Source organism: Perkinsus marinus (genome assembly GCF_000006405.1).
Source record: "Perkinsus marinus ATCC 50983 genomic scaffold scf_1104296934700, whole genome shotgun sequence".
Taxonomy (NCBI): domain Eukaryota; phylum Perkinsozoa; order Perkinsida; family Perkinsidae; genus Perkinsus; species Perkinsus marinus.
In genome coordinates this window covers 152,537-164,462 of record NW_003214659.1, presented here as the reverse complement: position 1 = coordinate 164,462, position 11,926 = coordinate 152,537, and the positions used below count along the sequence as shown (strand labels likewise).

The 11,926-nt window shown below is 49.2% G+C and overlaps 4 protein-coding genes across 4 annotated transcripts in view; all 4 read right to left on the bottom strand.

Annotated features, from left to right (window-relative positions):
* The window catches only part of Pmar_PMAR021050 (pentatricopeptide repeat-containing protein, putative), a gene marked incomplete at both ends in the record, with an annotated part of 6,703 nt that extends 6,111 nt beyond the window's left edge, over window positions 1-592 (bottom strand). The window contains one exon of the mRNA XM_002784610.1: window positions 578-592. Coding sequence (XP_002784656.1) covers window positions 578-592 — 15 coding nt within the window. The remainder of the gene's footprint in view (window positions 1-577) is intronic.
* Window positions 593-878: 286 nt separating this feature from the next.
* Window positions 879-5,338, bottom strand: Pmar_PMAR021049 (hypothetical protein; the record flags this gene model as incomplete). The annotated part of the gene is made up of 7 exons (XM_002784609.1): window positions 879-4,163; window positions 4,207-4,341; window positions 4,386-4,514; window positions 4,554-4,666; window positions 4,709-4,906; window positions 4,955-5,081; window positions 5,255-5,338. 7 exons carry the CDS (start codon window positions 5,336-5,338, stop codon window positions 879-881), a joined length of 4,071 nt encoding a protein of 1,356 aa, XP_002784655.1.
* Window positions 5,339-6,044: 706 nt separating this feature from the next.
* Window positions 6,045-8,992, bottom strand: Pmar_PMAR021048 (conserved hypothetical protein; the record flags this gene model as incomplete). The annotated part of the gene is made up of 14 exons (XM_002784608.1): window positions 6,045-6,114; window positions 6,158-6,292; window positions 6,827-6,969; window positions 7,020-7,151; window positions 7,245-7,420; window positions 7,619-7,752; window positions 7,793-7,859; window positions 7,912-7,949; window positions 8,181-8,283; window positions 8,329-8,446; window positions 8,493-8,559; window positions 8,610-8,713; window positions 8,764-8,862; window positions 8,906-8,992. 14 exons carry the CDS (start codon window positions 8,990-8,992, stop codon window positions 6,045-6,047), a joined length of 1,473 nt encoding a protein of 490 aa, XP_002784654.1.
* Window positions 8,993-10,590: 1,598 nt separating this feature from the next.
* Window positions 10,591-10,892, bottom strand: Pmar_PMAR021047 (zinc finger protein DHHC domain containing protein, putative; the record flags this gene model as incomplete). The annotated part of the gene is made up of 2 exons (XM_002784607.1): window positions 10,591-10,647; window positions 10,715-10,892. Coding segments are annotated over 2 exons (235 nt in total), but the record flags the coding sequence as incomplete, so codon positions are not given.
* Window positions 10,893-11,926: the final 1,034 nt, after the last annotated feature.

The window sequence follows — 11,926 nt, the reverse complement described above, 5'->3', positions numbered from 1 at the left end:
CTCACGACTTCTCTACAATACGTCATTTGACTACTCCTATTAATTGCAGTAGACAGACTCACTTAGAGCAATAGAGATTGTACAGGCTTGCCATAACCATGGCAATTCTAATAAGATCCCGTGCCAGATAAGCCACAAACATCTGACCATAAATCTCACCACCAAAAACCTCCTCTCCTAAGGACCCTACAGGGAACGAGACTGTCGATGTGTCTATCATCCGGTCGGAGGGTAATAACAAGAACAGTATAAAACAAGAACACACTGTAAAATAGAAATGAAGCAATGAATCTATTCCCGAACGTCTCGTTACATGAACACGCGATGAACTCCCATGCTTCAGTTCTTTGATTAACAACCAAAACCACTTACAGGAAGAGCAGAAACCAATCGATCACAAGAAGCTCATATTTAACCTACCACAAAGTTCATATATTTTACTATAGTAGTAAAATAAAAACTACGATACTTCTTCGAATTCACTACCATTCGAGTCACTTCACTAAGGCAGCTCTTTTTCCCGAACGAAGACTATAACAGTCTCGTTGTCGAGTAACAGGGTCAGATTGAAAACTACTATTATAACAGCCATGGATGGTCAGTAAAAGACCTCTCCTCAGTATTGCTATGTTCATCATGCCCATTTAAAACACGAGGTCCCACTACGAATCACTGACGATTGAATGACTCTATTGAACGACTTTCCAGACTACGGTGTCGAGACCGATCGAATAAGACGGGCAAAGCTTATTCCCACAGACACTCAACACAATGACCAACCCTTGATGATGCCAGTATGAAACCACGTTAGAAATACTATCACAGGAAGCAACACCGATCTCGACAACAACGGTGGAGTGTGCTGTTGATCAACACAACTAGAAGTCCCAACCATCGGGGTCGTCCGCAAAGATACTTTCATCGTCACCACCGACCTCATCAGGTTTCTCCCTCACCTCGTCGTCCCAACCACCATCGTTCCCGACTTCGTCAAAGTCCCAATCGTTTTCCCCCAGCGATGCCTCCGCGCTGTCTTCTCCCAACTGACCACTCAAGTAGGGCCTCAACAATGCAGGGATCTTTTCGAAGACACTCTTCTGCCGGAGGGCCAGGTCAGCCAGCTGGGTAGCCTCGAACCCCAGCCCGATGACGCCATCGACTACAACACAGATTTCCGCCACCACCGATAGAGACCCCCTGCATTCCTCCAGCACGCTCTCAGCGCTCAAGGGCAGCCGCCTCACGTTGAGGCCTGGCAGCAACGCGTGCAACCGCACCAATGTCTCCGTCAGCTGACCTCCGCCACAAACGACTATATCCAGTAATTTCCTCGCCAAGAAATACCGGTTCAACAACTTCTCCTCATCCTCGCGCCTGTGGGTTTCCCTCGATGCCAACTCGGCGATCGTTGCTTTAAGCCTGTCCTCGAGCAAATCTGGCAGCTCGATACACTTCGAAAGGAGTCTCATCGCAGCACCGTCACAAGTAGTATCACCAATATCAGTAGTAAGAAGAGTACACAACTGTTCCAAAGCCAACACCGCAACGGTCCTGTTATAATTACGATGGTTGCTCCCTATACTGTTGCTATTGCCAGCGACTTTTTCTATGAATTCAGGGTCGTCAAGTCGTGCCACAAGGTCCTCCTCGTTGCCGTCCAGCATCCCTTCCCAGTCCCCACTGCCTGACGGAGTGCTCACATCATCGCAAAACTCCGAGTCAGAATCATCAGGGATCTCATCGTCACCATCAAGCTGGGCCAGCACAGCCAGCGCCCTCTGGAGTTCACCGCTGACCCCTAGACCCTCGCGATGAGCAGCCGCCCTTTGGCGTGATATCCGCAACAGTACAGCCTCCCGATAGTCCTCATCCCCTGCCAGATGGGCAACCGAGAGGTAGCGGTATTCGGCCTTCAACGGTACACAACGCTCTAGTAACTTCACGATGAGCTCCAGCCTAACTGCTCGTGGAGATCCCGGAACACTAAGTGACTTCACGAAAGCCACTACGCGTCTTTTGTCAGTGAGTGAGATCACATCGTTGTTCAGAACTGGACACAGTAGCTTATCATCAACCTCCACAGGACGAGACCCAAGCCTTAGTAACATACCAGCAATCTCTATATCGTCAGCAAGGAGGCCTATGGCGGCGTCCACGATGGGACCGTCCCGTGATATCGAGTATTCCGATAAGACTGAACTCTGTGGCATATCCCTCACTGTCGTACACAGATCCCTTAGTCGAGACACGTCACAGCCCTCCTGTGAAAAAATGCCCCCACCGAGGATCGAACCTGGGAGGGTGTAGTCAACCTTGAGATCCTGGAAGTTCTTCGGTGGCCAATCCGGAATAGTCTCCGCCCATTCCGCGTCATCCGAGAGTAACGGCAAACTAATGCCAGCTTCCGACTTCAAATATTGGCTTGTCACTCTCACTGCCTCAATAACATCAAAAACATCATCCTCGCTGCACGTCGTGGCGCCATCAGCGATCATCCTACTCATGTTCTTGAACTCATCGCTCTCCACAACTCCACCACTTTGAATAACAGCAGCAGCGAGTCGCCAACAATTGCCATACCCAGCCGCCTGGAGCTGTTCAATATACTCTACCGCCTCAGCAAGCCGGCCATCCGATAAGCTATATTGACACACCAGCAACAGACCCGCTCGAGACCAAGATCCATAACTAATACTCTCACTAAGTTCCCTCAGGCCCTCACTGTTGCCCAACGATTGAGAATTATAAGCCACTACTGCATTGAGCAACTTGAAAGCTGCCTCGTCAGGAGTGTGAGTGGCCAGAAGCATTCTGATATCATGAGGAGTAGAAAACGCAAAGTCTCGGAAGGAAGCCCGAGCATTCGGTGCTGTCGCCTTCAACACGACGTTCACCGCTTGCCCGACCAACTTCCCCCCAATGTACTCCCTATACGATAACAGGTCGAAAACCAACGCACATATGTCCAGCAGCCCTGACAATTTCCGGGCGCGCGAAGTTTCACCAAGCTTCAACAGCCGTCGGGCTCGTTCGATACCAATGTCATACCGCAAGGCATCTGCTGAGTCAATGGCTCTGATGGCCGCCTCGGCAACCCAGTCGTCAACCTCGCCGCTCTCGTGACGCCATTTTCCAACCGCCCACGATAGCGCCTCAGGCAAACTGTCTTGACCCACGAGTTGGTCACAAAATGCACCGTAAACCTGCGATATTTCAACAGCCTCACATAGGGCATGCTTGACAATGTACAGGAGTATGTCGAGGAGGCGTTGCCAGAAGAGCTCACTCCGAGGCTTCGAGCCAGCCTCCATGACCATACCATCAATCAGCCGACTCGCGTACTCCTTCTCTGCGATAGTCATGGAAGCCGTACCGCCGCTGCAGACTTCCATAAAGCGGAAAGTAACACGAGAACACACCACGTTAAAGTTAGAGTCCATGAGTTCAGCACAAGTCGTATGAGCATCCAGACGATCGGCCCTTGCCATCAGCTTCGTCCACGCCTCCTCTTTAACCCCTCGGGGGATACCCGCGCCGCTCGTTGGCAACGATTGGTAAATATTAGATACATACGCGTGAACTGCCACCGCCGGGGCATAGCGACTGTTATAAACACTATTTACGGCGAACTGTACTAGCCGAGCCGTTGAGCGGATGATCCTGTCCTGGGGCTTCAAAGTGGGGTTAGAGGCACACACCACATCTGCGACCCGATGGACAACCTCAGCTGCCTCCTCAGGATCTCGAGTGGATTCAATTCGGGCCTCAAGATACTCCATCACGCTAGAGTCGATAGGGACCGCCACTGTCGATGCACAGGCCTCCAACAGACCTGATGGCAGCGCGTCCGGTGATGAACCGTAGACTGCGCTGATCACATCTGCATTGGGGGCGGGGATCGGCGGAATATCGCAAGGCAACGCTTGTTCGAAAAGTTCCTTCCCAGTACTCCCCGGTTTCGAAGCTTCTATCACCCTCGCAATACGCTGGGAGTCACTCAGGCCCATCCACTCCTCGAATGATGGCACTTCCTGACCATAGACGGACACTTGTAGTGCATGCTGGGCTATGAGTTTATATAATCCATAAAGGAGGGCCTCCATAGGGCCCGGAGGGGCCCGAAGCTTCGTGGGAAGACTCAGCTGTTGAGGCCGGGATGGTATCTGAGCAAAGAAACCTCCCCCCAGCCGACCGCTCCCTCCCTACCTGTTGGCCCATCAGCAGCCTTACTCCTATTGCTAGGGTCTCCAAGGCGGCCCCGTGTTGCCCAGCATAGTGGACTTGGGCCCACGCCCGATACAAGTAAAACGCAACGCATGACTCTCGAGATGGCGGCGAAACCTACAACGAGCTCACAACGACCCCAGACAGTCCAGCACTACTACCCGACAGCCCTTCACAGCCGAGGGCATGAGCACACTGACTAGCGACATCGGCTTCATAGAGCCTTGCCACAGTGGATAGGCGTTGCATATGGACCACCAGTTCGCACGAGACACAGAAGGTGTGATAGTCTGAGAACCAGTGAGTGGTCACCTCCCCGGAGCGCTCACCTGCGCCAAGGCTTCTAACTCTTGACCAGCAGCCAGAAAAACACAAACACCGGCGTCGGTCATGGAACACAACTCCTTCCAAGGCAGTACTCTCGAGAGAGGCGGGGACTCTCCTGATCGTCATGCTATGTTCACGGCTAAGCATAGACTACTACCATTGGTAAGCAACTTATATAGCCGCAGTCGCTGAGCTAATTTCTTGCCAGTCGCCTCAGCCGCAGCATCTGGTGCTGCCTCCAACACCTCCTCCACGGAATTCATCACTGCGCTGTTCACGTTACCATCAGCAGTCATGAAAGATAAGTTTCGACACCACTCAGTGAGGAGCCACTGCCAGTCGATTGCCGATGACCCTACAGAGAGAACCTACTATGTTGAAATCTGCCGAACTTCATTACCACTGCGCACGAATTCTAACAAGTCACTGAGATCCTCCTCAGTTTGACACTGTCGTTTCCGATGCCACCGAGTCTTCAATCGTTGCATCTTTTCCTCATCGGATTCTTCCTCTTCCACCTCTGGAGTGGTCTAACAAAACAGATGAGCTCAGCCTCCACCAGGTAGTGCATATATACATGCTAAAATTGCTACACTAAAACGATACCATTTTCCTGGCGATTCGAGCACCCGGCATGTCAACAGATACTTCGAACGAAGTGTCCCCCTACAATTTCACGGTTCGACGCCCTAGAGTGTATTACCATCTCTATGCTGTGGTCCTCCTCCTCCTCTTCCTCTTCCTCACGCGTCTCTACTGGTCTCCATCTGCTGAATAATGAGCCCATCGAAGTTTTACAAAGATTGAATAAAAACCTAACACACATAGAACTTAACCTCAGATGCTGAGCGTTGCCTATATTAAAAAAATGCCACCATAGTTCCCTATAGATTGATAACAGTGTTATCATTAAGACTGCTACCAATGATTGTTATCATAACACTAGACTGACCATAACGACGAATCGAATCACCTCATATAATATCAGTTTCGATACAATGCTTAGTAGGATGAATATCGACTGATACAGCATAGCAACGCATATAGAGTAAAAAACGACTGCTCACGCACGGCGGAAAATCTCTGAAAAAACGATTGTCAAATTGCACGACAATTGCATGAAACACGTTCATGATTATTCGGTTTTTGCACTCTAGTATGTGTCTTGAGAACTCAACAGGTGTAGCCGTATGTAATAGTCCTAATGTCGACTTCTACGAGAAATGTTAAAAGTAACGCCTAACATTAAAATGTTATCTACCACGCCATTCTCAATTATTAAAGCTCATCCCTCTGAAGTGCACATCGACTCTTCTACCCTTTTCAATACTATCGTGAAAATCAACCAAAGTGCCTGGGGACGACCAACCTGTTTTTTTTCACATACCACAACACAACATTTTAGTATCATCACTAGGACCAATGAATACTATCTCTCATGGTCAACACATCACACTCAATACTTCTCTATGCAATTAATTGTCACGTCAGCTTCAATTCTTCGACTCGTCGGCGATCCGCAGAGGCAGCGCGAGAACACCGTTCAAGAGCTGGTCAAAGAGCCTGACAACTCATTGAACAACCATGCAATCTATAAGCATAATACTCGTTCTGTTCGGGGGCATCAACAGAGGCGCTGAGGTCTTCATGGAGGACTGTGTCACCCACGTTCCTCGGAGCTCTACCGCATAACTTGCTGAATGTAGACCTTCTACTCTCAACGTGCATCTGCTGCCGCATTCTGAAAATGAGGTAGACGAACATAACAGAATTTAGAATTGCGGAGCGAGCGAAGCGAGCGGAGCGTATTCTCTCACTTTACTAACACTTTGTGCGTGCGTGCGTGCGTACAAATTATCCAGCTCGATCTAGAGAGGTTATGATCACATGCTATACACCATTCGATAGCTCTCGCTCTCGGGATACTAGGAAAAATACGAAATTAGGGTTCCGCTTGGACCATGTAGATTTCCGTGCAAAAAACATATTTTTGCAGAAAAACGCCCGGCATGGGAATCGAACCCGGATGCCGAGCTCCGCCCCTTCTCCGAGAAGACCTAGTTTATACTAGATACATCTTATGTCGTATCACTGCAAAGGGCTATGCTATGCTAGTAGACATACAACAATTTTACATCTATACCTCCTTCCTGGGGAAAAATTGAGGGGCATCAAAGAGATGAGATTTCCCTCAAATTCCCCCTAGTAGAATTTCTGTGTTTTTCCCCAAGTTAAAATACACCAAAATCAGCAAACACTATGCTGTGGATCTTACGACGCTAGGGCTCGGTTGAGATTAACAACTTCCATATCTTTTTCCACCAACAATTTCCGCTGTGCCGCATCTTCCTCAGCAAGCACCAGTACCTTCTCTCGCCCGTCTTTCAGACGCTCTCGGAGCATTTCTATCTCGCTGGTCTACAACACAAATATTATGCATCACATACCACTCCCCCACAACATCCTACTTGTGTCGCGATGACTCCGTCCAAGTACTCCGATTTCGACTGAGTCTCCCCTAGCTGTTCAGTGAGCTCCTCAACGATGATTTTATTGCTATCCTCTTGAGCATTAAACTCAGTTTCTGCTTTCTCTCGTGCCTGACATCAGACCTAGACTCATTCACACCCCAACAGTAAAAATCGCATGCCGCCACGCGTTCGCAATATCACGACAGAGATGTTAGCAACTACTCTGATGTCAGGGAAGCCAGCGTGCCATCGCTTCACCACCTCTTTCTCTCTCATAAGCTCCTCCTTGGCCTCCTCTAGCTCAGCAACCGCGGCATCCCTCGCCTCCTCGGCTAATCTAAGTGCCTCTGCTGCAGCGTCGTGATCTTTTTGCATCGCTTCGCGATGAATTTCAGAATCTGTGAAATACCAATACAAACCAACATCACTCCAACTAACGATACCACAATTGTGACGAAACACGCAAGATACATCAGCCCTTACACTAGGGGCCGTGAACTTGCGAAACTCGCATCACTTCCGACCGAGCTCAATATCACAACCATTGACAAAAGCTACTGCTCGCATAGTATGCAGCCCTCCCCATTTTGCATCACCTCTGAGGTCATTCTCTGCCCTCTCCTTTTCTCTTTCCATTTCCACTATTCTCGATCTCAACTCGGCGAGCTCGGCGTAAGCAGCCTCTATACTGCGAGGGGGCGGCTCGAAGAGCTCTTTAGCTGAGCTAACCCTGAGAGGAACCGTCAACCCCTCCTCATCCTTCCTCCTACTCAATAGCATCTGCATCGGCAGAGTCAGGTTCATTCGGAGAAGCTCCCTCAAGCATATCGTCCACTCCTGATACGACATCGATCAATATAAAATGACTCAGGATTGGCAAAATACTCACCCACAGGAGCATCCTCAGCGAGTTCATCTTCGGCTACCCTGAGGAAAGATAGGTGCACAATAGCGACCACTACGATACTATATCGCAGAAGTATACTTCCGTGCTAAAGCATTATCTCAGTCTTGTTCAGTCCGTCGTATATTCAGCATATTGCGTAATAGTTCTCTACCCTATTACAGCGAGGCCAATCACTGCACGCGCGTTTTACACCAACCTCTCGTGCCCTAGTACTACAACTGGACTCGACGGCTATTCAAAACGTTACATACCTGTCGGTGACTAGTATGCTAGAAGGCATCGGACCAACTGCTTCAACAACACGCTCATCCGGTAGCTCAATATCATCAGGGACGATACGCGATGGGGAGTTGTCTGCGCTGAAACGTCCGGTCCCTTATTCCCACTGTACGAGCTTACCTGCAGCGCTGTGGACAGTCGAGCTCTCCTTCTGCCCTTTAGCCACCTCGGGACTAACTTGGGCCGATGATCGTTGGTCCGTCGTAGAGAATAACCATGACTGCGACACACTGGCCGACTGAACAAGGACTATAGGGTAATAGTAGTAGACAGTGTGTGCTCACCAGTTCGCCTCGAGAGATCTTCCCACGTTTATACTGCTCAACTGCTTGCTGGTAGTATTGATCATATCTGCAGGCAGTTTAACATGAGCTTCTCCGGTTATGAGGAAAGACCCTCACGGATGATCCCAAACGCTCTCCTTCGTCTTGGTATTGTGAAAGAATACATCACCACTAGCAGTTTGACATTGAACCCACGGGTGAGGTATGGGAGTCCTCAAAGCCTGGCCACATACCACACCTTGCTGAAATCTAATTCCATCATAGTTCTCACTTGCCGAGCTATCCAGAACAAGTCACGATCTTTCACGTTATCCAAACCTAGCCATAAGGCATAGTCCTCGATCTCCTGGTCAGTCGGCTCTTCGGGGACCTGGAGGAGGCACATAGAGAGATAGAAGGGGCCCTTAGCTGACCTGTTGGGTCTTCCCCCCGGATACTCCCACGATCTTGCCAAGAGCACTAGTGGGGACCTTGGTCGCTGCGGACACTGCTGTCGCCATTGTGATGAACAAAACGAAATTCAACTGGAGAGTTTTCCACGGCTACTCGACGAGAGAGTGAGCCCCCCTATCAACTCTTATTGGAATGGAAGTTAATTGCAAATATCAGCGTGACCAGCTGTGCCGCGAACAATTCAAATTGCGCTGTTACAGAAGCGCGCGCCCGAGGTACTGGGAGACGATTGTGCTTCGCTCCGCCAGGACGTTTTCTTAGCACTTTCGATAGTCGCTCGCCCTTTATTTGGGGATACAATGACAATGATAGTAGTCAATGACTACCCTTCTCTATATGATGTTTATGATCGTTTTGACCTGTATTTTCTTTGCATAGAGTCATCGTTGACAAACTGACTTGCAGAAGCTTTCTTGACAACAGCTCTTTAACGAGTTACGCCGAATATTGACACACACAAGTTGACGGTGAATCTCAAATACGAAGGAAAAAAGCAAAATCCGAAAAGCCTCGCCAAGGCTGCCTTGGGTGTAAATGTACCATACGAGCCTCGGCACGCATGGCAGTTCGAGGGCCTGGTTGCGCTCACAGGTCTCAGGGCTTCCTATCATTGTAGGTACCTGGGACTTGTATTAAATCCATCATTGACTACTAGTCGAGTTGTTGCGCAAAATGGAGGACGGCCTAATTTTGTTCGTGAAAGAACCGAGGGGCCGCAGCCGTTTCTTTCAAGTGGCACGCCAAGTCAATACCGTGCTCTCTATAAGATCCTCGGTGCCATATCAAACGTATCGACTGGGTTTAAGATTTCGCCTCCAACCATGATGCCTCACGTTTACTCTGGTACATTCTATAACTAACTCAGCTCCTCAGTGATGCACAACACATAGAAAATCGTTCTCATCATCACTATGATTTATAGTGCATCAGCTTCATATCACCGCAATATTGACCGCTCCTGAAGCTCTTCGGATCGACCGAAATCCTGCCAAAAGTGACGCTAGCAATGTGAGGCGCTGATGCGAATGTTGTAGCGATCGGTGCATCTAAGTCTGAAGATAGAGTAAATGCCTACACGGGTGTTCTGTCTATGTTCATCGAGGGTCCAGAAAGCAACAACTCTGTTGACCATGTCAATCGGGAGCGTCAGAGAGCAAAACCCTCCCAAATACCTGAACGCTATAACTCATGTACTTCTGCTCAAAGTTAGCACAGTTCACGACTTACCAGTATCGCCACTTATCAGCAGGGAATCTTCTTCGAACATGCGTCGGCCTAGTCATGACCTGAAGCACGGAAACCTCGGTACAATCGACTACGAGAAGTCCATCGTATATCATCATTCTATTCTGCCAAGGAGGGCTCTATCAGTCGGTTTTCGCAAAGACAATTCACCAGTCGTTCGCGTAAATTGATTCATCCATCGTTGAGTACCACGTACCTCAGCAGTCGTCAAATTTAAAAGCATAAAGCAAGTCTGTCTAATGAAGAGAGTTGCAACAAACCCAGCCGACAGGAAGTTGATGGCAGCGAAGAATACCTGGCGTTAGAGTCATCCGGGATGACACGGATGGACGAGACTCACCACAGCAATGGTGATAAGGTCAATTTCAAGCTCTGAGCTGGAGCGAGCGCGTAAGGTGACGGTGGATATAAAACGGAATACTAGATAGTATGCGATTGTCAATCCTACTGATAGCACCTAACAAAACGAGTTTCTGGATAGAACGGTTCCGAGAAGACAAGCGTAGGCGGGGCCTCAGCCTTACCAGGAGAAAGAGGTAGAAACTTCGCTGGTTCCGAATCCCAACGCAGTTGTCTATCCACGGACAATGATGATCGAGACGGTCGACACAACGACGACACTCCTTACAATGGCGTGACCGCAATGTATGAGTCACTCGGCAAATAACGCAAACCTGGAAAGGTGTGAACGACGGCGACGCACTCGCGTTGGATGTGACTGGAATCAACTTTCACGGTGAAAGTCTCACCTGTTTGAATTTGCCCTCACACAGAGAGCGATAATAGACCTCCGATACGTCAGGCGTACGTGACTCAGTCAGCTGTGAATTGATCAGTCGCTCCGGGAGACCGGCGGCAGCATCTGGATCCTCGTCACGCGGACTGTTGGAAGAGCCAGCTGAAATACTACGACGTTGAATAGAATCGGGCAGAAACCTTTCTCTACAGTCAAGACCTTAATATCATCAATGACTCGATCTGAACGGTACGCGATGAACTACGCTGGGCATCAGAGCCGTTCATTGATCTAGTGTGCACTGACTGAGCCTCATGGTAGATGGGACGTTGTGTCAGCTTCAGAAAACCCTGCATGGGAGGCCTTCACACAGGTAGGTAAATCAAGTGAGGCTATCGCTACCCGAGATTCTTCTGCCTTGCATTTCGCGGCAGCCGTGATAACTGTCCCCTGGAAGTCCTCTTGGATCTGTACAGAAAAGACTCAAATGTCCACGAGTTGTGAGAGCCCTTACGCATGAAGTTGATTCACTCTGCTCCTCAGAGAGTTCTCGGCAAGTGTCGGCCTGTGACCGCAATGGATACTCAGCAAGCCAACCTAAAGCAGTCTGTACTGAACCAGTATAGTTATGCTTGGAAGACGATCTCTATTGTTAAGGCATGACGCCAATAACCAGATTCGATATTTTGCCTAGTGATATCGAAGGCCCCCGACCTGGATCGCTGTAACAGGCGACAGCCCATAAGACTATGGTTAAGATGAGACACAGAGCCTCTACATAGAGCCATAGCATATCCCATATGTTGCTTTTGAGCCATGGCCAGAGTACATAGGCGAAAAACAAGGAGTCGAGGCCGAAAGTCACGATGAATCTGACCAGCAGTCTTCTACTATAATCTCGTATATACGGACATGTGAGCGTAGTCGTTATGTGCGAGGTACGGTCGGCCAAAGAGCGTGTTACAGAGTCGCGTCTTCTGAAGGGCAAAAATGCGGATGA